Consider the following 24724-nt stretch of genomic DNA (forward strand, 5'->3'; position numbering starts at 1 on the left):
GTGTTGTGTATATATATTGTATTTTTGCATCTTGTATTGTATATGACATTTGGAAAAAAAACTATATAACCGAATTAATTATTCTTGTTCAAATATATAGAGTAGACATACATATCTATGTTTTTTTACATAGAATGTCTTTGTGCAAACACACATTCACGATTTAATTACGTAATTAGTGAAATTATATAATGTTTTTCTGTCTGACGTCGATTTCCTCGTTCAGAATACATGCTGAATATTCAAGACAAGTAATAAGAATTGAAGATGTCTTGATTTCTACAGTGAAAACTGCTCGTTATCCCACACACTAAAGATTCAATTTCATTCAATCATCCTGATTCATATTAAGAGCTTAAATTAATTTAATTTAATAGCAAAATTATCAAATCAAAAGAAATGCACAAATAATATAAATCGGTTTTAACTAATATTATTTTACGTTATCATCTAACATATCTATTACTACGTATATTAACAATTTCTTTTTTTTCTATAGATAATTTCGTTTAAGCGATTTCAATTAAGTGTTATATTAAAATTAACGAAATTGAATAAAGAATAAAGCGCGTTTTATCCCACATTTATTTGAGCACCTCAAAATTTATTGGAAAAAATTAGTAAATTTTTAATCATTCACTATCTAAAAAATGATACTTAATTTTATTACGATATTAAGCCTATCGGCATCAAGCACAACCCGAGAGCCGAGATACCTCGATGTTTCTTTAATACGAGAGAGAAGGTGAAAGTGAATAAAAATCTTTCTCTCGAAGGCAACTAATTGAAATGGGAAATATGTAAGGCTTGTTTTACGACAAGAGACAGGAGCACGAGTGAGCGTTTAAGCGGTAAACGAATAAAATAAAACGCACTAAGCAAGGAGTCAATTACGATGTTAGTAACGTGCATATATCGCGGAATGTGGGACAAGCAAGACAAAGATAAGGCGCGCGCGCGCACAAGTATAGTTTACATTAAATTACTCATACAACGTTACAATCATTACGTAAACGTTTACGGACCGATTGTCAGTCTACGATCCACGATCCACGATCCACGATCGCTCGCGTTTAAAAGCGCACGCGATTAAAAGCAGTCTCTGGATCGCAAATTCAACATTACATCGTTATAATGTGCGATCCGTCCGGAATTTCATTGCGATTCGTCGAGCTGTTCAACGAGCAATTCCACATGGTTGAAAAAATTGTTGACGCTTATTTAACACGTGAAATTCCGCGACAGTAATGAAAGCTCGATAATTAACTATGTTGGCAAGTAACGCGCTATATATTAACGTAATTTCTAGTTAGATGTTTGCAAACTTTATCCGCGATTTCGCGGATAAAGGCGTGCTAAGACCTAAAGGGATCGCTCCTTTTGTTTACGTTAAATTTATAATCGCTATTATCACTATTTACCTGAGGAATATTCGCGTTGAGCTGTCGATTCAGGGCGTCTCGTTCCTTCTCAACCTCCGCCAGTCGCGCCTCCATCTCCTGCAGTCGTTCCTGATGCTCGCGCATCGACTCCATCATCTTATCACGCTCGTCCAGCATTTGTACCATCAACTGCTCGAAGTTTCCGTCTTCGCCGGAGAATTGCGAGCTCCGCTGGCTCATGCTGTCCTCCGCGATCGTTGGCATCACATCGCACATCATATTCCACATTTTTGCGAGTTGTACGTCGTCAAGATTACGAGAACTTCTTTTTCTTCGTTATTCACGCACCCGCATCGGATCTACGAGACAATCACCGGTGAATCGCACACACATGACTTACACATACGCGAACGCGCCCCGCCCGCGCTTTCCGCACCCAACCGTGCTCGTCGCGCGTGCACGTGATGTAAACGGCACACGATACCGCGTGACACACACACAGAGGAATCACGTCTCACACACACACACACACACACACACACACACACACACACACGCACAGATAGATACGAGGCGAGGCGAGGCGAGGCAAGGTAAGGTAAGGTGAGGCGAGGTGAGGTGAGGTGAGGTGAGGTGAGGTGAGGTGAGGTGAGGTGAGGTGAGGTGAGGTGAGGTGAGGCAAGACGAGGCGAGGAAACGGAAACCGGCAGAAATTCGTGCGCGCGCTTCTCCGGAGCCGATATCTCGTTATTCCCGATCGTGCTTATCTTGTACTCTCGCACTTCTCTCTCTCCCTTTCCCTTTCCCCTCTTTCTCCTTCCTCTCCTCTCCCTCTCTCTTTTTTCTCCCTCTTTCTCTCACCCTCGCTAGTTCGTCGTACTCTAACTGTCCGCAATTCCTAGCTTGATCATTTTGCCCGCCTATTCCCCGCATGCGCCCTTTCTTCGCGCGATACCGCTTCAATGACATCCACACGTCCCGACTCCAAAGTTTTTCGCGATCACAATTTGCTTTGACGATTATGCAAGTGACGGAGACTCGCACGTCTCCTCTTTGACCGCGTGCATACGCACTTGCCTCGACTTGATCGCGTATTATATGACATTAGTCGCGATTTTCGATCACACAAGAGAGAGAGAGAGAGAGAGAGACAAGCTCACGCGCGCAATCAGCCAAATTCAAAGGCCATTCATCTTATCGGCCCTTGCTTGCTTCCTTTCTTGTTTCCTTCCTTCCTTTCTTCCTTAATGGATATCCAGCTATTTGGAGGAATCGCGCAAGTTTTGCTCCTTCAGATATATTCTTTTCCTTCGGTTTTAACGACGGTTTTAACACAATCGCAAATACAGCAAAATTTGTCCATTTCTTCATTTGAATTTCGCATTAGCATCCTGATAGATAGACTGACAGCGCAATCGACACATTAAGCATGAAATGCTATCTTATCTTTCTAAAAGAATCAATTGTCTGGACCACCGAATAACTTCTTTTTTTTTATTTTTCGTATTCTTATCCTTGTTCTTTTCCTCGTGAACGAATCTTAAGGCGTAAACTTGTTCTCTCTCTCTTTCTCTCGATGGATTATTTATTTTCGATGAAACCTCTATAGTTTCACAAACACTCGGCTATGAATTTGTTAGTGTAATTCAATCAAGTTTCGATTTTCACATTTCTTCCTCTAAAATATATTTCATTTGTCTCTTTTAAAGCTTGCAAAAGAGCATTCTTCAGCTTTTTCCTCTTTTTCCGATCTCTACATTTTGAAGTTTCTTTACATTTTGAAGGTCTTTTTCTTTATTGTTCTTTTTTTAACACTGTATCTCTGTTACTCTTTACTTCAATCAATTCGCTCTTTACTACATGTGGATGATAATCACAATAGCAATACGTCCCGGGCAATTCCACGTAACACTCACGACGAGAGGATGAGGGAAAAAGAAAGAGAGAGAGAGAAAGAGAGAGAGAGAGACACGTCTGCTATCTCGACATATCTCGCTCGCAATCGGTATCGCGATTTTTGATCAAGCTTTCGAGTGGTTCGGTGGCCGGGAGCCGGGACTCCCATACTCCCACATTCCCACGGAGCACGGAGCACAGAATACGAAGCGTGGTTATCGTCCGGAAGAAAGCCGGCGCCACCTCGTTCTCGCTCTCTCAGATCTCTCGGCAAACGTCAAGCCGTACTCCAATTTTCCTAGCTCCTAGTTTCTGTTTCGATTTTTAATCGCCAAACTTCGGAAAGCCTGTCTTTCTCGCAAAAAGGTACATAGTAATAAAGATTCGCGAAAGAGAATCGAGAATCTCTTGGCTGTATAAAGGAAAAAAAGAAAAAAAATGTGTGACACGTTTGATTACCTATATATTCCCAATGGCAGTAAGAGAGAGGAGAGAGGAGAGAGAGGAGAGAGAGAGAGAGAGAGAGAGAGAAAGAAAGAGAATAAAAAAAAATGCGTGAAAAAGAGAAAGAGACCGGACGCGAACGCGAAACCCGAAACGCGGCACCTATTTGTACGTACGATTCATACGAGGAGCACTACGCTGGCGAACGGCGCCGAAACTCCAAGCCAAATCTCAGCCCGCGGCGACAATGACGACAACGCGGCTGGGCATCATCCCGACGGCGTGTTATCTCGAGCGCGACGCCGAAACACCGACACACCTATTCTCCGGGATTCGTTTCTACCGCCCAGCCTCGTCTACGCTACACCGCTACAACACCATTCCCGATACCGGCGGCCATCTTGCGCCATGACGTCAGTCGCCGTACTCGCCGTCACCGAAGGCGCGCCCGACTCCGCCCGAATGGCGCCGCCGACGCAACCAATAGAGGGCGCGTCGAGATCGACGAGTTTGACGAATTTTAAGTCCCTAGTCCCTAGAAGCCTTATCTTTTAGAGACTCTAGACGAGTCATCGAAAGTCATCGCACAGTGTGGACTAATCTCCCTTTCTTCTCAAACTAATATTAATAAAACTTTTTTTGTAGCCAAAGTTTTTTTATTTTTTCTTTTCTTTCTTTTCAACTTTAAAATATGTGTATATCTCTAGTTTATTTTTAGTAGTTTCACTGTGTAGTAAGTACAAGAAGTTTAGTTACCAAGAACCAGCCAATTACATTCATACGACAAGAATTTTATCAAACTGCTAATTGGCTATCAAATTCCTAAAACTCTGATTGAAACTTGCTCTAGAAATTTGCTATGACACATGCGCACTAGAAGCTTAGTCAATCGAGAATAATAAAGCATTACTATTGTGTACTGTGTACGGCAAAACGTAAAAAAATTCCATCGATATATCCGACCACTCGCGGAGAATTTGAAATGCCAATGCGTATTACAAAATCCAGTTATTTTATATTCTATTCTAATATAATATCACCGTTTTAATAAAATATATCGTATAATAGTAGAATGTATTAAATATTATGTATAGTTTTAACCATAAAAAAATAAAATCAAGATTATATATTGTACGATCGGCATTTCGTGACGAATTTTATATTGTATTTTCTAAATCGTTACATAATTACTTATTTAAATAAAAATACATTGTTAAATAATTAGAAATGGTACAAACGCTTGTTACATTAGTAAATATAGATATTTCTTTGCAAATTGTTCCTAAAGTAAAATATTTAAACACATTTTCTAAACATTTCTGCATTACAGCATTTCATATTTTATTTTTTGTTATATATGCGATATATTAAAATATAATAATTGCCAGCAAGTTTTTTTTGATGCTCGCGATATTCCTTTTCCGAAACTAGACAATATACATTGTATATATTCATAACAAATCATTATATAATTGAAGCAGATCTAATAATATTGCCACTTGTTATTTTCCAATATAATCTTGTTTCTTTGGACAATAATGAAAAAGTTGATAAACTTTTTGACAAATGTCTATAAACTATTCTTTTTCTTATCACAGCTATATATAAAATATATAAATAAAAAGTATCCTGATATTTTGTGTTTTTCAGCATTTAATACATTACAAAAATTAATGATTTATGTGATACAAAATACATTGGAAACAATTACTTAATGTAAAGCTACAAATCTCAATGTTACAATACAGTTGTAAAAATCTATATTTCAATCACATGCACTTATAAAGACTATATAGATTTATTTTAGGTAAAGCGTACATATTTACAAGTGCTTTGCATAAATGTTACTGCACATGGAAATTCCAGAATATTTTGTTTCATTATATTAAGTCGACGAAATATAGCCCTTTTTAAAATAAAAATTGTACTCCACTGTATTATATATGACAGTGCTGAGCACAACTAAATATATAAATAAATATTAAAATAGAAAATTTTACATGTTTGTCTTTGATCGATTTAATACCAAATAATATTTACGTTTGTGTAAAAGATATTAATGGATTTGCTTTTATTTCTTTGCATTGTGTCTTCCAGAAATATCCAATGTATATATAACTGTATATCGAAATCACTATGTATATATCTATCAAAATAAAGTGATGTTGACATTGCAAAACTCTTTTTGTATTATAACTGACCCTTAATATTTCTGTTTCCTTATTGCAGTCATATTAAATTATGATGCCAAAAGCAATAAATCTTTTAAATTTTTATTTTTGCAAAATATGTTTTATTTTTTTATGTCATTATTCATACTTGATAATAAAAAAATTGGCAAAATATATTATAAACTCTTCTTTTTTTATTATTTTTTATTATTTATTGTTTTGCATTAATAAACTGCAACTGTACAATTGCATGTATTATATTAAAAAAAATAAATAAACTGTACAGCAATTAACCAGTTTTGCAGCTATTTATTAGTGTATAAATAAAAAAAAAATGTTTTACTAATGTATGTTATTGAATGCAAATAATGAGATACAAAAAAAGATAATAGTTTTAAAAAACTGTTATATTTATATTTCTATGTATTTCACAAGAAAAAAAGTTATATGATTTCTGACACCATAATTCAATATGACATGGGTTCATATGGCATAACTCAAATAACAACAATAAAGTTTCAGAGATCTTAAAAATATATATTAGAAATGCAGAAAGAATAATCCCTTGAAATATGATGTAGAAATTATACGGGCGCGCGCGTGCAATTATCTATAAATAAATAATTAATATATTTACCGCATATATTTTGTTATTGTGTCGAGTGTGCCATTATTTCGTATTGTGATATAATAAAATTATTCGCGATATATAACACTCTCGAAAAATTCTCTAAATTAAATTCAAAATGTCTTACGATGAATAGCCCGTATACCATCTTCATCAAATTCTCTTTTACTCACCCACATTTTTTTAAAAGTGTCTAAAGAAGCCAAAATGGATCCACCAATCCAAGTACTATACAATCGTTCTTGAGGCGCAGATATCTGTTGTAGTAAAAATATATTATACATAATCTATATAATACTATAGAATGTACTAAATTGTCAACTTTTTTCATATTTATTTGAAATTTTCGCTCTTTATCTTATTTGTTGTTTTCTTACCCTTATTTTAATATCTTTTGGTGACATCCTACGAATCTCTGACAATAATCGATCACCAAAACCCTAAAATGTAAGAAAATTTTATTGTTATTGCAAGAATGTTTTTTTTTTTTTTTTGCAAAATCTATATATACTAAAGATAAGAATGTAAAATTTTTCTTACGCGGAATAATGTTGATCCTCCCGAAAGTACAATATTTTGGAATAAAACTTTCCTCAAATCCAAATCAGACTTTTGGATGGAGTATGTTAATACTTCATGAAGACCTTCACATTCTTCACCTATTAAGTCTGGTCTAAACAACACTTCAGGAGCTCTAAATCGTGCCGGACCAATCTATTAAATATAATTTATAGATGAGAATAATCGCATCTAAACTAATATCACATATTTTATTCTAATTAAATGTTAAGTATAATTAAATATTTTTTGTTCGTTATTACCTCTAAATGACTGCCATCAGGTAATATATATTGAAATTTCTCTGTTTCTATTGTTTCTTCCTTTTGTGGATTGCTAGCAAGATAACATGCTCGCTCTTTAATTATTCTGACAATTTCAAATTCCGCTGTAGTCTTGAAATTAATACCTTCCTTGCGTAAAAGTAATCTAAGATGCCTCGTAACATCACGTCCTGCTATATCAACTCGCATTATACTATGAGGCATAGCAAAACCTTCATAAATAGGTACAGCATGTGTAACACCATCACCAGCATCTAAAACCACTCCTGTAGTTCTACCTGTTGCATATCTGTAAATAATAAAAGATATAAACTCATATTTATTTGCTAAAAATCTTAAAATTAACACAAAAAAGTATCAATACTAATATATAACAAACTAGGAAAAATTGTTATATAATCCAAAAAAATTTCTTTTTTCGATCATCAGAAATATGATATAATTACAAGATTATATAAATTTCAATAATAAAAAAATTACTTGTAAATTATATTTCCTGCTTATTGTAAAAGATTACTTACAAACTAAGTACAGCTTGCATAGAAACAAATAAAGCTGGAACATTAAACGTTTCAAAAAATATTTCAGCTGCCTTTTCACGATTTTTTCTTGGATTCAAAGGTGCTTCTGTAAGTAAGACAGGATGCTCCTCGCTAAATGTTGCTAACTGATCTTTACTATAAACATAAGACCAAATGCGTTCCATATCATTCCAATCTGTGACTATGCCATGTTCCATTGGATACCGAAGGGATAAAAGGCCACGATGCTCCTCTGCTATTGGACCCACAAACAGATCTCCCTCTAAAGCACCAGCCATAACACGTACATGTTTTGGCCTCCCAATACTAAAAAAAGAAATTATGTAAATTTTATTCAAACCGATAATACCAATATTACACATTAATATATAAGTTAAAAAGAAAGTAAGTAAAAAAGTTTATTCTACAAATGACAAGTTATTCTAATAATGTTGAATATATCTTGTCTGAATTAAGTTTTAATTTATTATTATTCAATACAGCATATTATTTTCAATGCAAAATGTAATGTGTAGTAGTCTTGTAGTCCTTAAGTTGCAATACTAATATATTGCAGAACAACTTGCCATCTATTAATCAAATAAAAATAAGTGGCACTGTTATAAATGTTAATTAATGTTTTCTTTGATACTTACTAATTTGGAAATCTGCATTTTGGTATCTGGTCGCCCGCAAACCCCGCCTTGATCACACCAGATCCCTGAATGGAACAAAAATGGGAGCGTATTTAAAAGCAATATTTTCAATCCTAAACTGTGGAAAGAGAAAGAGTTCGGGTATCCCGTTGATATTATCACCGAATGAGCCGCCGATATCGATAATAATTTTCAACAGCATTTTCGTTTGCAACCAAAATTTAATATAAGTGTAAACAATAATACAAATTGAGAAAAATGTATCTTTTTAAGCAAAAATTACGATATTCTGGTTGATGTTGGTGAGCAATTTTGCTCAATGAAGTTTGACAGATCGCTTTCTCTCTCTCTCTCTCTCTCTCTTTCTCTCCCTCATTCTCTTTCGGTAGCATGGATATGTGAGAAATTGAACAGCAAATACTTACGTTATCGATAACCACCGGCTGGTTAACAATTACGTCATACGGCTCCATAATACGAAATAGAAACGTCCGCGCGATTTAATTTCAATCGAAAAGTCTCGATCCGTAATCTTATGATCATACACCTGTCCACTGTTCGAGGCAAGGGCCAAGGCGTCTGCAGACGTCTGAAGAGAGTCATCAGCGATCCCGCGAAGTGAGAATCGTTTCGAGTTTCGAGTTTCGAGAAGTGAGCAAGAATACCAACTTCAAAATAAAATTTAATAAAATTACTGTGAAATGAAAAGTATTCGCTAATAAATGAAAAAAAAAAAATATTATTTAACCAGTATTGTTATCCTTTTCTGATAAACATACTTCTTATCTTTATGGCCTTTTTATCTTATTGGGCGCCCTGAAGTTTAGCCCATACGCCCAATTGGTTCTAATTTCTAATGAACATAGATAGATTTGTTATGATATATTTACATCTTGAGATTTGCCTCTTCTGATAAAAAGATAGAGAAAGACAAAAAGAAAAACGTTGATTGGCTGCTTACCGCTTCTACTTAGAGAAAGAGAGAGAAACATTGCTATCTCTTTTGATTGGCCAATTTGCAATCTCCAATCTCAATCTTCAATGTGCAGTCTGATATGAGCTTAATGCTAATGCTTCGATTATGTATTTTTTCGTCTATGATGTCGGAAATCAGTCTATATCTATAATCGATATATCGACTACTGACTCGCTACTGACTTCGGTTTTCGGTTAATTCTGTCAGTGTAGTTCGGATATACTCGAAATATACTTTTCATTTCAAATAGTTTTAAGAAATGAAATAGATACACAATCATAAAAATAAATATTTATTATTGTTTAATTTATTTATTATTAATCCATGATATCCTCTTCCGTCTAATTTAAATTTCTGTCTAGCACATATATATACATATGTATAAATACTCATGTTAGAAAATATTTAATATATTTCTGCCATAAGGAATACAACCAAGGAAGTCCAACCAGTGAAAGGGTGACTTCCTCTGCCTTCTCCATCGACGCAATTATAATGTTCCCACAAGTATCCGGTTTTCTTATATTGCTTAATAATATTTTGTATTAAATTCTTTCTCAACTCTTCATATATCTTTCTTGCGTTTTCTCTATACGGGCCCTTTACATTAGAATAATGATACGCGGCCCGTACCGTCAAATAATTGAGATTTATCCAGATAGAACCGCGCCAGTAAGGCGGATCATGTTCCGTATTGTACTTCATATACAGCGGCGATGTTTTCGCGAGCGAGCGCAATCCATATTTGGTCCACAACAAATCGGGATCCCGTAGATCTTGCAATATCTTCCCCAATTGTGGTGACTCAGGTTCAACGATTTGCAGAATGAAAGGAAACAACGATACATATCCAAAGGTCGTATCGACGTATTTTAAAGAGGGATCCTCCAATACAACGCGTATCATTTCCAAAGATTGCGTATGAGATTTTTGTTTGTGAGATGGTGATACGGATTTCCGTAAGACTACTTTATCGGTATGTAAACCGAAATCGGAATATGCTTGTGTATTCGATGACCAATGGAGTTTGTTCAACAAGTTGTTGTCAGATAGATATTGGAATGTTTCTTCATATTTTTTTGCCGAGTAATTCAACGTTTCAGCGATTTTAGCCATAACCCGAGCGGCGAACGCGATCCAGCAACGCAAGTCGACGTGACGCTCGGCGATACTCGGATGGGAAGCCCTGGGGTAATCATCCAGACCAGATGTGAGTGTTTTGGGATTTAATTCTCTATTAGTCGTCCCGTCTCTGCCTCGCCATCTATATGTGCCAGGTAGATCACCGACTTGCGTCACATTGAACCATGAGAACCACGCCTGCAAACGTGGATATAATTTATCGAGCAGCTGAAAATTATATTTCAATAATTCCTGCTCTTTATGATGGAGCATAAAGTCCAACGTTAGAAAGAATGTGGGCGGATTAGCGTTTGTATTCATTTGAGTAACGAATTCTTCGGGCACTTTAGCCAGAGCCTCCTGGCCCAAAATCATCTCTCTTGGGATCCAACCCTCGACATTCATCAAATCAAACCAATGACTTATAATGTCCAGCTCTATCTCTGTGTCCCAGATTGAGATGAGTAAACCATGAAAACCTTCATCCCATAGAAAGCCACGAGGAAAGAAACTTCTGCTAGGTACAGCAGTATACAAAGGTGCTCTCCAATAAGGCACAGGTTCCTGGGTGTATGTACTTTGCACTTGTGAAGTTCCATAGAAATAACCTATTGAACCTAGAAGATTTGAAAATGCCATCTTTGCGAATGTTATTTCGTCGTCTCTGTATCCCTTGGATTTTAATTTAAAAACATTCTCAAATTTTTTCGAAAATAGTTTTCTCTGCTTCTCGAGAGCCTCGTCGTAGTTCTTGCCTGTTAGTTTGTCTAGTCTATTACTGAAGCTGCCAGATTCGTAACTAACTTCAATCTCGAAAGGAGCTCTTCCCGTTACTTGAGTAACTATGAAATTTGGATCCTCTTTCTTGCCATCGGATAATAAGTGCAGTTGTTCACCAGCTAAAACTACATGTTTCTCCATAGATCCTTTTTCAGTCGCAATGCGAAGATTTTGCAAAACTGTTTCTTTTAATACATTTAGACCAGATGCGACTGTTACTAAAAAGGAATGTTCTTCTACAGTACCATTTAGTAAATTCAGGTTTATAATGAAAGATCCTAATCCTTGCGTGTTTCCCTCTATTCCTGTCAAGCGATTGTAATCTCCTAGATTAGCCTTTATCCAACCTTTCGTGCTTTCCTCAATAGCGGTATAAAATAACAACGATACTTCTTCCCTTTCATCATGTTCCCTCTCTGGCAATACTGCAATTCTTGCAGTCCAGTCACCACCATGATAACCGCCAGGCCTCTTAACAAATGTTGTTCTTATAATTACAGATGTATCTATTATTTCTTGAACACCAAACGTTCGTCCATCATGCTCCAGCCATGCATATCTGACATTAAAACTTTGATTAACTATATTAGCAAAATCTTTATCTGATTAAAGTTAAGAAAATTCTGCTTACAGTACCTATCTAATTTATCACCTTGGTCACACCAATGTCTAAATCCATTTCCGTCGTACCGTAGAAAACGTGGAAAATACCACATCAAACCAGTCACCAAAGAATATGGATCTCTTGTTTTTAAACCGAAATATACACCGGATCTATAAGTGCCCCAATATCTATCCGGAACTTCCAAACCAGATGCGGTAACTAGCTAGTTTTCAAACAATATTCGAGTTAATGATACAAGTCTGCAAACATTTGAAAACACACACACACACACACACACACACACACACACACACATATATATATATAACATAATTTTACACTGTGCATAGTCATAATTGTATTATTTGCAATAATTTACATGCCTTCTCTACATTATATGGAGTATTTACTCTTGTTTCAAGATACCCTTTGAATCCAAACCAAGCTGCAACGGCAATACATATAGCAGCAATTATAGAATTCATTGATAATGGTAAGCTTTTACTTGTCTTAGCAGAGTTTGCATTCACAAGTTTAGTTTTTATCCTTGTGTGCTTTTCTTGCAATTTGCTTCTTGCCATTTTAATTGTACTGAAATAAAAAGGTGATTGATAAAGGAACTGATTGACTAAGTGATTGACTAAGGAATAAATTTGCATCTCACTACATATATCTAAATGCATGGATATTCAAAGTTTAAATGTAACTATACACATTATTTTTATATTTAAAATTATTTTCATTGAACATTACATAACTAATAAAAAATATATATTTTGTATTTTTTACTTACATGGTTTTACATACATAAAGAATTCTCATTGATTATTAGACTTATTACCTTCTATATAAATCCTCTATTAATCACGTTTAATTCACATTATGCTAGTATATCATGATAATGTTAATTTTCATACATACATATGTTAATATGTGTGTATAATAGTAAATAAAAAATAATTAAATAAAAAAACATATCCAAAATTTATATCAAATCTCTAATCTCTAACGCTAATGCATATCATATCACAAATTATCTAAATTAAAGATGATATACAAAAAGCTTGTTTATCACAAGTAATTTGCAAATTACGAAGAATGTAAAGAAATCTTGCGTAGCAGAATAAAAAATATGAGAATCTCTTTACAACGTTTAAAGTTATTTAAATCACTGTACTCTTTCTCGGACATATGGCACGTACGTCAATTTAGGTTATCCCTCGTCGATCGTTTCTCACGTTGTTTCTAAGTTTTACGATAACTTACAAAAGATAAATATATTTTTCCAATAGTGTGTATCACAGTACGAATGTTACTGTAAAGCATAAATAAAATGCATATACTAGGATTCTTTACAAATTTTTGATATTTCTATCATCGTTATATCCATTGGTTATCATTGGTTATGCCACCAATGTATGTATGTATGTTGTGTATGTCCATTCATATCACGTCTCAAATCGAAGGACATATATATATCATATATATTCACATATACAAAGATCATTGATAAGGATATGTACATTAAATTTAAATAGACAAAAAATGGCGTTAATCAAATAGGAAGCATTAGTAAAGACATTAAAAATGTTAAAAAAGTTTACACAAATAAATTAAATTTTCAAAGTTCTTATAATAATAATGTTAAATGGTAAATCTATAAACACTATTAATAAAAAGAGCTTTTTAAATCAACACAAAATATGTTACTTAACAGTTTTTATATATTTATTTATCCAATAGAATTGTATATATTATACAAATAAAGCGTTAACTATTACACTATATATATATATATATATATATATATATATATATATATATATATATATATATATATATATAATCACATATTTAGGAAAGAGTTCGTACGTTATGCTGTTTATATATTCTATTGTTTGATTAATATTCAGCGCGTATCATCTCTCATCTTTAAATTGTTAAATGAAAAAAAGCCCAGACAGAATGTAATTTCTAAAAGCATAAAAATTTTAGAGAAAAAATTTCTTTCATTCATTTTTTCATTTTTCCATATAGCTAGTTCTGTACATCCTTTTTTTTCGCTTACTTTCTACATAAGTTGAATGCCAAACATTATCTTATATAAATAATAAATTATCTATGATCGAAAAGATACTGTTATGGTATATAAGTGTATGCAATATATATAGGCAGATAGGCAAAATATATCAATGCCTATATATGAAGTACTTAGCTTAATTATGTGCCTGTGAAACTTTTACATATCTTAAATGAAAAGCATCAGAGTCATGAAAAATCTTGTTATTAAAACAACCGCATATATACAATGTCAGCAAAAAGTGTACTTTTTAGATGTATATTAAAAACCTAAATGTTTCTTTCTCAAAACACAATTGTGAATAATTATCTTTTGTTTGCATATGTGTGTGTGTGTGTGTGTGTGTGTGCGTGTGTGTATATATATATTTAATTATTCAATTTATCCAATTATTTATCCAATAAGCCTTAGTTACGTTGCACACACACAATACATATAAATGTGCTAAATTAATAATATATATCATAAGAATCGATGTTGGCATATTGTATTTTTATATTACTCCTTACATTAAATACATTATTTTTACGAGAACATGTAGATGCGCTTTGAATCACAACATATTCACTGTCCATCTGTTAGAATATTATTTATCATTATAAAAGACAATAATTGTAATGAAAAATGTCCAATTGTTAGACGCGAAATTTAAAAAGGAAAATTAAACTCACACACAAATGTCGTTGTTGGATGAAAAGCTTTACAATGCATATAAAAATAAGATGTTCATTGTATAAAATCAAACTGTAGAGAAATGGAAGTGAATCGAATATGATAGATTTCTTTATTTACATAGGAATATTACGAGTACGAATTATATAAGATCTGTTTGTTCTAGAGGATATTTACTATCATATATGCATATGTGCATATGTATTACATATATGCATATGTATATATACATATATACATGCATATAGGGTGATTTTATTGTTCTTCAAGAAAATTTAATATCTTAAGATATGTAAAATAAGAAGTTTTTAATAAATATATAAAACAAGTAAAATTTTTCAATGTACAATATAAATTAATCAATAATTTCTGTAATAGAGATTTGAATACATCGAGATGTGATGCTTGATATAAAGATTGCTCTATATTCATGTATATATTATATATATATATATATATATATATATATATATATATATATGTTTATATACATATGTTCTTCTTTATTAAATAATATAATGTCAATGTACATATTTCCTATTGTAGCATTATATATACGATCTTATAACAGTAATCTTGCAATTTCTTTTACTACATCTTAGAGTTCTTCTGTATATTTACTATTCATTCTTGTAAGATAAAAATGAACAATTGAAAGAAAATATTTAATTTAACTTAAAAATGGAATATGCAATATAGTATAGTTATGTATATATATATAAATCTAAACACACAATCCATGAATAAAGGATAACTAAATAAAAATATAGAAAATTTTGCAAATTAATATCAACAAATTTTAGAAAAAAAAGTATGCTTGCATATATATATATATATATATATATATATATATATATATATATATATATGTATGTATATGTTAAAGTGTTTTTTTATAAGGGATTATGTATGTAATTAATTTAGGAATATAAATCTATAATTATTAGTAAGATAATGTATCTTACTAATAATGATAATCATTACTAGGAGCTTCTCTCACAAAATCTGATTAACATTTGTCATTCTAATAAGCTATTACAACTAACAATAAGTGTTTAATTAAATGCTAATCTGTGTATGCATTACTGCTTCTTTTTTTTTTTGCTCAGAATGATAATATATATTCCGAAAATTTTGACAATTTAGAATCATGCATTGTTATCTAAATATCAATCAGATACTAATAATTTTAGACTGTTAAACACATAAAATGTAATTCATAAAAATTTTAATCATATAATACAAATGATCAATGCATGTCAATCAAAGAAAGAAAATATGTATCAGGCACATAAATGATATATGTTTAGAAAAATTTTAACAATATTGATACGAAATTGATAGAGGGATGTGTGTGTGTATGTATATTTAAAATTTCACTATCAATTTCTTTTTCCTCCTTCATTTCTTCATTAAATATTCACAAAAATGCAACTTTGATATATAATTTTCTAAATTGCATAAAACTTTAAATAAACTATCCTATATGCAATAAATTGTGTAAATATGAATTATCTTTTTTGTATGTATAAATGTGTATGAATGTGAATTAGTTGGAGTGTAGTAGTATATTGATGTCATCAATTTGTTTGCAAATTGTACTAAATATTTCAAATAATATTTATATTCACATAACATACTCCTAGCTCAGATATACTCCATTTATTATACAACATTATAATTTAAAATAACACTCTATCTTCATTGAAAAGAAAATAATATACTATTATGTCCCAAATTCTTATCGTTTTTAGAATAAACCAACATACAATGTCTATATATACGAAGATATTACAATTTTTAAATTTAATTTCGCAACATTTTTGTATATCATGTTGCGCCATTGTGTGTACTATGCATCCCTAAATTTTGTCATATACTTTCCTATAATAGTATAATTTCCACATAAACATTTCACTACAGCTTTCTCTTTTTCACAGCTTTCTCTTTTTCACAGATAATATGTTTTATTACTAATGCTATAAATACAAATATACTCTGTTTAAATAAAAGAGAAAAAAATTTATTTTATGTGCAATTCCCTGCATTTAAAGATTATTATTAATTATATATAATACAAAAAATTAATATAAATTAATTAATGAAAAATCAATTCCATTAAGCATATCTGTAAAAAAATTGCTTTGAGCAATCAAAGATTTTCAATATATTATAAATAAATATTATAAACAATTAGTAAATAATATGAATATTGCTACATGTATTGATGGAATTGTAAGTTTTATAGTTGCTCGTTAAAAAAAAAAGTTTATAAAGCGCTCGAGTATGCAATTAATTTTGGTTAATACATGTTCTCTGTCTTATATCAAACTATATCAAGAAGGTGAAAGAAAAAAAAATTAAATATAAGAACTTAGCATTTCCTATTTTCTTATAAATGTAAACGTCTTTTAATAAATGAGTAGCATATACATTTCAACAAAGAACACATTACTAACTTTAATTTTATTAAATCGGCGGCCAGCGCTATCACTTAATCTCTTGTGAAATAGAGCCATAAGTATCCTAATATGCTTTGTGTGCTTTCTTTCTTTTTTTACTTTTTATTTTTCTCAAATACTTTGTTGATCTCTCTCTTTAATATTTGAAACACAATTCACCTTTTTCCGGTATGTGTATGTTCCATGTCTGTGCATGTATGTGTGTTGTTTAAATTGACAATATCTCAACGCAAATGGTCAGACAAATCAGCACATTGTATCTAGCATGTGTCTATGAAAATGGATATAGATCACTGTTTCATCAAACTTTGTAATTAATGTTGTTTGATTACCATGTTTAAAGAGGAATTTTTTCCTTGCACATAGGAAATATTTATGTTACATGATTTTTAAATTCTGAAAAGTTTCAAATTTTTGTATTGTTTCTGATCTTATATAACTTTTGTCAATATATGAACACATTGGCACATATAAACAATTTTGTGGCAAATTACATTTCCCAGAAACATGCTATAGATACCAACTTGTAAGTGATAAACTACTTACAAATTGATATTAATATGTTGGTTAGACTGGCCAGTTGCGTTGATTACGGTTCATTTTCTCAAACTATCTTTGCTACTTGCACGGCTGGTTGAGGCTGTGCTAGATTCTCCTGGTCCACCAGTACCACCTGCATCTCCATTGATGCTGGAACCGGCGAGTGAAGCGGTGGGCGTTACTGGCGCTGAGCGTCTCCTTACTTTTGTTAAAGCTTTATCCAATCTTTGTATAAATGCATCCGCATCAGATCTCTTCATACCTAATGCTGCTGCAGCAGTTAGATATGGAACTCTGTAATTGCTGTTGTGTGCGCCCCAGCCTATTTTAATAATTGGAACAAATATGTAATATTCAATTTTGAAAACTTTATATATAAATTATACGTTAAAGTATGTACCTTCAAATTTATGTGAAACAATATGCTTAGAATCTGTTGTCGTTATTACTCTAGTACCACTAACATTACGCAGAAAAAGCATTGATCCTAGCATAGTAACTTGCTTGTTGTCGTGTTGATGACTTAGACATTGAAGAGTCATAGCCATGGATATCGGATTGCCCTTAGTATCCAATAGCCTTTCTCCATGCCTTGTTGCTAATTTTCCCAATTCTTCTTTCAAATAAGAATACATTTCCTTACGTTGAGCAATCAATTGTTTGTATCCTGCCATTCCAAGACTCAACAGTGTTATCATTACGTCCATAACGGAACTCGCACTCGCACGTCCCGGATACATTTTCGATATGCGATCCAAGAGATTTTTATCAAAGGAGCCTATAATAGCTCCACCCACTGGAACTAGAAAGTTCTTGTCTGTACTTTGAACAAAGGCATCTACACGACCCTTTCTCGATGCTTCTTGTATGAGATGCATGCATCTTGTACTCTGCAAGCTTTTAGGAGTATAGTGCAATATATTTAGTAAAATAATTTTTAATTGAAATATTTTAATATCTTGAAATTAGAATAGCCAATCACATCGTTTTTTTAACAAAAAAAATAATTTCATATTTTCAAGTAAGAACGTTCCAAAGTAAAAATTAGGTCTTAGTTACTTTAGTAGCAAGATATCAAACTACAAGAATACAGATAAAAAAAAAATCGTACATCTTTTTACTTACCCATATGCATTATTTACTAAATGCGGTATATTATATTGACTGCAGAGGGCTGCGATAGAATCCACAGAGTCGCACGCTCTAGGCGCAAAGCAACTCGTTGTTGTAAGTACACAAGCGACACTTTCGCCTAAAGCCGCCATTTGAGCCTCGAGTCTTTGCATGTCGGTTTTCAATTCGTCTCCTATTATTTGCATTTCAATAACGATAGGTTCTAAACCAGCTGTGATTATCGATTTGAAGCTAGATTTTTGATCAATTCTAGGCCATAAAACATATTTCGCTCGTGGTCTGTCTTGCTTAAGCGTTAGCATACATAAAACTAGGCTCATTCCTGTAGCCATTGGCGATAGAAAGCAACCTGCTATACTCTTCACTCCTGCAATTAAAAGATACCCTTTTGTTACAGATATGTAAAATTTACTTGATATTAAATTAATACTTTTTGATATATATATATATATATATATATATACAAAACCACTTACAAATTTATAATAAAAATCAAACTTTCATCAAAATTAAAGTTTATTATCACTTTAAATTACAGAATTATTTCTATGCAGTTAAATATATATCTGAAATATCCTCCATGATAAATATATATTTCACATATTTTGCTTACCCATATATCGTATAACTTCAAGCACTAAAGAATTTGTTAATTTATACATTAAACTGCTACCAGCAGCTTTGGGTTGTACTTCTTCTAAATCACCGGATCTACCTATGCCATGTCCCATACGAAAGTGTCTTCTTGCAACAATATTTGATACAATTCTCGCTTCACGTTCACCAACGCTACAATTTGAGGGAAAATTATTGCTATCCATTTGCGATAGATCCGATAGAAATGCTTCTATCGTTGCATCGTCCCAACCTTCTTCTGGCCATTTTCGCTGTTGGAGAAACATTATATTGTAAAAAAGAATGTATATCATTTTTGTTATATATATATATATATATATATATATATATATATATATATATATACACATATACAAGCACACAATGAGTTTTGCTATTATTTTTGACTTACATGTTCAATAAAATGTCGTATAACGTTTTCACGAGATTTTTTGGCGTTTAAACCTTGTTGTACATAAGTTGAAGGTATGAGCCTCTCCGCCAAACTGAATGCTTGATTATTCATTTTTTTGAAGAATTTTCTCAATTATTTAGTCCTCCACAAATTGATGTTTGATCTCTTAGTACACCATTGCTCTTTGATTAATAGATAACGATGGATAATGATTATAGTAGTGTTCTCTGTATTAATTTTCTCTGATTTCCTATTGTTTATTTTACGCTCTTTGTTTACCACATCTCCTCTTGCGCTGCTTCCATCATACTTTACATTTACAAGATTGTAAACAAAGCGAGAAAATGAATAAAAGCAAAAAAGCATACAATAGGCATAATTATTATATATAGTTGTGCAATTGTAAAGAAACAAAAGGAGAAACAATGCAAATGGAAAAGTGGTGAGTGATAAGAAATCAGAGAGTATGCGATACAGAAGTTCTACCGTACTATAAATTATATTATTTTACACATTTGGCTACAAAATGTTTAAATAAGTAATATTAAAAGAAATGAATCTTATTCACCCTAGTATATAATTTGTTTCAAACATTTAATAAAAAAGAATATTCAATTAGATTTTTTCCAACAAAAACATTACAAGAGATTATATGTTTGATATGCGCGATGCAAATTTCACACCATAAGCAGTTTTCAATTGGTAAATTCAGTAAAAGTACGCATTTTTTTGAAAAATAATATCTAACATGACAACATACAAAGTTGATACGAGTGTAAGAACATTTTTACTTACAAATATATAAGACTGTGCAAGATTGATATGTAAGGAAAAACGGAAGGTGATACGTACGAGTGTGAGTTTGCGAAATAAAAACACAAATTTGTTGCGTGAAGGACGAAATTTATTAATAAGTCTCGAGTAAACTCAAAAGTACAAAACGGATTGTATTCTCGATATAACGTCGCGCGAAAACAAAAGTATACAGAACAGAATCAAACTGAACATTGTCAAATACAATACGACAAACACGTAGTGCATATGTAAAATACTACGAGAATAGAATAACGCGCAGCAATAAATGAATGAAAATTCGCGATGTAATCAAATGCACGCAAGCAGATATCATACGTCTGTTTGACGTGTGTCGGAATTTCTATCAATCTACAAAATAAAGGATGGAGCGACAATAAAATGTCTCGACGCGATCGCGACAGCTTGTAGTCTGTGGCTCGTGCCGATCAACCGCTTAACGAGAATGATTGCGTGAGGAGATTGAGAGAGCGAAAATATATCACAGTCGTCGCGGCTTAAAGGTTATGTCGACGTGCCAAGTTCATTGGATTGTCGTCGCGCAAAATTCTGTACCCGAGTTCGAGACGCAGTGGACGAGACTGAACGAGGCGAGGCGAGGCGAGGCGAGGCGAGGCGAGGCGAGGCGAGGCGAGGTGAGGCGAGGCGAGGCGAGGCGAGGCGAGGCGAGGCGAGGCGAGGCGTGGCGAGGGGAGGGAGGAGAGGTGAGGTGAGAGGTGAGGTGAGGTAAGGTGAGGCGAGGTGAAGTTAGGTTAGGTGAAGTGAGGCGCGGTGAGGTGAGGTGTGGCGAGGGGGGCGTAGCGAGGGAAGGCGAGAGGCAGAAGGCGAGGACGGCGTGGGGAGGGAGGGAGGGAGGCGAGGTGACGTGACTACGCGTGCGCGCGATACCCGGAACCGCTCACTCACTGATAACGAATCACTGCTGGAGGAAAACTCTGAACATCACCGTGGATACATGTCTAAATTCGTAGATCTCTTGGAGATCGGTGACTACACTCTACGTCCTACGTGCCGATCGGTACACAGATCAAAAGTGGGTTGAGCCACACGATGCGACAATGACAGCGACACGACTCGACGCGTTGCCGCGTCACATTTCGCATTCTTCTTGATCAGCGCTATCGCGATAAACACCGATATGCACGCAATATACAAGGAGATGCATATCGCTGTTTCTCGAAATAGAGGTACTAGAGGTAGACAATACGGGAGAAATTACTAGAGTGTCCACCAGAAACACGATCTCGCGCAATGCAACGACACTCAACTTGACAGACTCTCAGTCCTCGGTCTCACGATTCGCGATGGGGTCGTCGGAATCAAAAACAGGGGGAGGGGGAAGTCCGCGATGCATGTACATATATATGATATACGATACTTGTGATTTGTAGGTTACGTCGCTTCGCTTCCGCGAGGTCACGAACTAAATCGGATTAATTTTACGCAATACCGATGATCGAGCGAGACGTAATTGTTGAACGGCGACACGTCCGCCGTCCACCGTCGTTGCCATCGCCGTCGCAATCGTCGTCGATCGTCGTCCAAGTGCACGACGAGGATGAGGAGCGCGTACGCGTGGTGGAGGTTCGCGGGAATCGCAAAGCACAGGCTTTTACCTCCTTCTCCTCTTACTCCTACTATTCCTGGGATATCGTCGTTTGGTCGACTCCGACAAGGGACCGACGGGGACGGGTCTACGTCTACGGCGCTACGGACGAATTCGTCCGCTATCGCAGCCGCTGACGACGCCGCCGTCGTCGATCTTACAGGTCAGGGTGCTTCGCGTGTTATTCGCGCCTCGACTATCCGACAGGTGCATATTATATTGTATATATACATACACACACACATTTATATATATATATATATATATATATATATATATAATATTATATTATATACAATTCTCTCTCTACACGAGATACGAGATACGATATCGACTTTACGTCTCCTTCTATCCCATTCGTGTTTCACACATCCTTTGCAACCGCCACGCAAGCTCCAAGTAGAAGCGAGATTCAACGCCCTTTTCTAACCTTTTATAGGTCTGCTTTCATTTCATCGTGTGATGCCAAGTTTTCTCGAGATTACATTTAGAAACAACTTTGCATTGTAAATTTTAAATTTTTTTTAAGTTTATAAGGTTATAAAGGGAAGTAATATTTTTGTCTACTTTTTTATGATAGTTTACATTTTATTGTAACCAGATTTGAGAGATTGCATTGTAATTATACAAGAATGTATAAGAGGTAAATACTTAAATACCGTAACAAATTTTAACAATTTTTTGTTTGGTTCGTATGCGATTCATATCTTCCTTCTTTATGTCAATTATTATACAGTCGTATATGTACGTATATGTATCGATTGTCAACATTGATCGGTATCCTCGACTCGAGGTGTGTTCCACTTGAGGCTGGAAAGGTTTCGAATCGTTCGATTAACTAATTAGGACAAAGGAGGAGGTTTCCTTGCTCCGATTGGTCAATCAAACTCTGAAATTTTTCTTGAGAATGCATTTGCGAACAGACTGATCGCCACGTACATACATATATATATATACATATCTCAATTATCCGTTTTATTCTTATCGTATCGTCATAATTAGTTTTTTCCAATTACAAATGTCACTCGATTTTTCTTCCCACCCGAATTGAGCTGCGCGTATCAAACACGTTTTAGAGACTTTTTACTATGATCGATTGGCATACCTGTGACCGAATTTATCATAGTTCAGTGAATTGACCTCAGTATGCAGTGAATTGCAGCGAATAGCAAATCTGCATTGAACGTCGCACGAGGAGGCGGTAGTGAGGGTAACGATCTGTTAAATTTTCAGATGACAAATCGCAGTGTCAGTATCGAATAGTTTTGAGAATCATATTAGTTTTTATGACGTTCATCATAAAGCATATGATAAAAGACACTTATTACCACAAAGGTACGAGAATGAAAGTTGATTTTATTTTCGCGTTTATTTGTGTATTTACATTATGTTGACTATTATTATTATTATTAAATGAGCACGAACATGAGTTGTTTACCTTCTTTTCGCACGCTTCTCACGTAAAATAACAATAACGCGCGAAACAATGATTTAACGATAGCACGGATTGAAGAACAGATTAATCTTATTGTTAGTTTCAACAACGATAAGGCGACGAAAATGATAACACACCGCGGGCGTTAACGCACTGTAATGTTTATTAATTATGGATATATGGCGAAAGAACGGATATAATTGTGCATTTCGTTGTTGCAGACACGCGAAAATAAGCTTTTATATTTGTTTACTCGGAACTCGCGAGACTCGGCATGGATCGCAGAAACATTGGACATTGTCGAATTTGTCGATTATCTTTATGAGTAACACACCAAAGTATTGTTTATAAAAAATTAATTTTTGTATATAACACAGACGTATTTTATTCAAAGTAGAGTTTATCGATGGATAGCACATAACTATCGATATGCCGATAACGCGGCAGATTTATTAATATAATGTTAATACATATCTGCATAACCTGCATAATTTGCATCTGTGTAAATCAGTTATAACGAACAAATTTTTATATTATCGTTATTTACTTGGAATTTTATTAATATTAAATATTTATTAATGTTAAATATTTATGATAAATCTTTAATAATTCCATTTTTTTTTCAAGACAATATCAAGTATATTTGAAGAAAAAATTTATTTCGAAAGATTATATATAAATCGAACGTTGTAAATTTTTTTACAGTTAATCATGGAGCTTGAAAATTGTAATGCACATGGAGATCAGGAGAACAGTCGGCCTAATACACCTCAACACGATAATGATCCGAGTGGTAATAAAAAATGGTACCGGCAAGCCAGCCAAAGGTTAGTGTGCGTGTGTATGTTTTTTTTTACATTTGTAATATTTTTACCTTTACGAAGAATGAACGCCGTTAGGACAAACGTATCGAGATGTTTATTTAAAATA

The 24724-nt window shown here is 33.6% G+C and overlaps 5 protein-coding genes across 28 annotated transcripts in view; 1 reads left to right on the forward strand and 4 right to left on the reverse strand.

The window, feature by feature from the left end:
• LOC126855764 (liprin-alpha-1) overlaps positions 1 to 4037 on the reverse strand; it is a 31668-nt gene extending 27631 nt beyond the window's left edge. For all 10 annotated transcript variants that reach the window (XM_050603663.1, XM_050603662.1, XM_050603659.1 and 7 more), the window contains exons 1-2: positions 3899 to 4037; positions 1422 to 1741 (exon numbers count right to left, since the gene is read on the reverse strand). In XM_050603663.1, coding sequence (XP_050459620.1) covers positions 1422 to 1670 — 249 coding nt within the window. In that variant the 5' untranslated portion in view covers positions 1671 to 1741; positions 3899 to 4037. The remainder of the gene's footprint in view (positions 1 to 1421; positions 1742 to 3898) is intronic.
• LOC126855770 (cytosolic purine 5'-nucleotidase) overlaps positions 1961 to 24724 on the forward strand; it is a 36109-nt gene continuing 13345 nt past the window's right edge. For 2 of the 10 annotated variants that reach the window (XM_050603685.1, XM_050603686.1), the window contains exons 1-2: positions 22154 to 22566; positions 24500 to 24621. In XM_050603685.1, coding sequence (XP_050459642.1) covers positions 22312 to 22566; positions 24500 to 24621 — 377 coding nt within the window. In that variant the 5' untranslated portion in view covers positions 22154 to 22311. Of the gene's footprint in view, positions 1976 to 21343; positions 21389 to 22153; positions 22567 to 23348; positions 23695 to 24015; positions 24133 to 24499; positions 24622 to 24724 lie in introns of those variants that run through there. The other 8 variants (XM_050603694.1, XM_050603693.1, XM_050603691.1 and 5 more) reach the window with 8 other exon arrangements.
• LOC126855780 (actin-related protein 1) lies at positions 4866 to 9171 on the reverse strand. Its single transcript, XM_050603720.1, has 7 exons — positions 8966 to 9171; positions 8541 to 8605; positions 7885 to 8211; positions 7343 to 7652; positions 7062 to 7235; positions 6899 to 6961; positions 4866 to 6778 (listed from the first exon to the last, which is right to left on the reverse strand). The coding sequence occupies exons 1-7, from the start codon at positions 9011 to 9013 to the stop codon at positions 6635 to 6637; spliced, it is 1131 nt and encodes a 376-aa protein (XP_050459677.1). The 5' UTR covers positions 9014 to 9171; the 3' UTR covers positions 4866 to 6634.
• LOC126855768 (uncharacterized) lies at positions 9808 to 13468 on the reverse strand. Of its 4 annotated transcripts, XM_050603681.1 has the most exons (5): positions 13225 to 13468; positions 12816 to 12907; positions 12406 to 12613; positions 12055 to 12245; positions 9808 to 11977 (listed from the first exon to the last, which is right to left on the reverse strand). In XM_050603681.1, exons 2-5 carry the CDS (start codon positions 12842 to 12844, stop codon positions 9922 to 9924), a joined length of 2484 nt encoding a protein of 827 aa, XP_050459638.1. In that variant the 5' UTR covers positions 12845 to 12907; positions 13225 to 13468; the 3' UTR covers positions 9808 to 9921. The 4 variants fall into 4 exon arrangements, with proteins under 4 accessions (XP_050459638.1, XP_050459639.1, XP_050459636.1 ...); XM_050603682.1 differs by lacking the exon at positions 12816 to 12907 and having other exon boundaries at positions 13225 to 13467; XM_050603679.1 differs by lacking the exons at positions 12816 to 12907; positions 13225 to 13468 and having other exon boundaries at positions 12406 to 12789.
• Positions 15272 to 22507, reverse strand: LOC126855776 (O-phosphoseryl-tRNA(Sec) selenium transferase). 3 transcript variants are annotated; one of them, XM_050603708.1, is made up of 6 exons: positions 22370 to 22507; positions 19938 to 20122; positions 19524 to 19797; positions 18902 to 19277; positions 18177 to 18673; positions 15272 to 18098 (listed from the first exon to the last, which is right to left on the reverse strand). In XM_050603708.1, the coding sequence occupies exons 2-6, from the start codon at positions 20049 to 20051 to the stop codon at positions 17833 to 17835; spliced, it is 1527 nt and encodes a 508-aa protein (XP_050459665.1). In that variant the 5' UTR covers positions 20052 to 20122; positions 22370 to 22507; the 3' UTR covers positions 15272 to 17832. The 3 variants fall into 3 exon arrangements, with proteins under 3 accessions (XP_050459665.1, XP_050459664.1, XP_050459663.1); XM_050603707.1 differs by lacking the exon at positions 22370 to 22507 and adding an exon at positions 21660 to 21954; XM_050603706.1 differs by lacking the exon at positions 22370 to 22507 and adding an exon at positions 20736 to 21337.

The sequence above is a fragment of the Cataglyphis hispanica genome, chromosome 17 (assembly GCF_021464435.1).
Source record: "Cataglyphis hispanica isolate Lineage 1 chromosome 17, ULB_Chis1_1.0, whole genome shotgun sequence".
Taxonomy (NCBI): Eukaryota; Metazoa; Arthropoda; class Insecta; order Hymenoptera; family Formicidae; genus Cataglyphis; species Cataglyphis hispanica.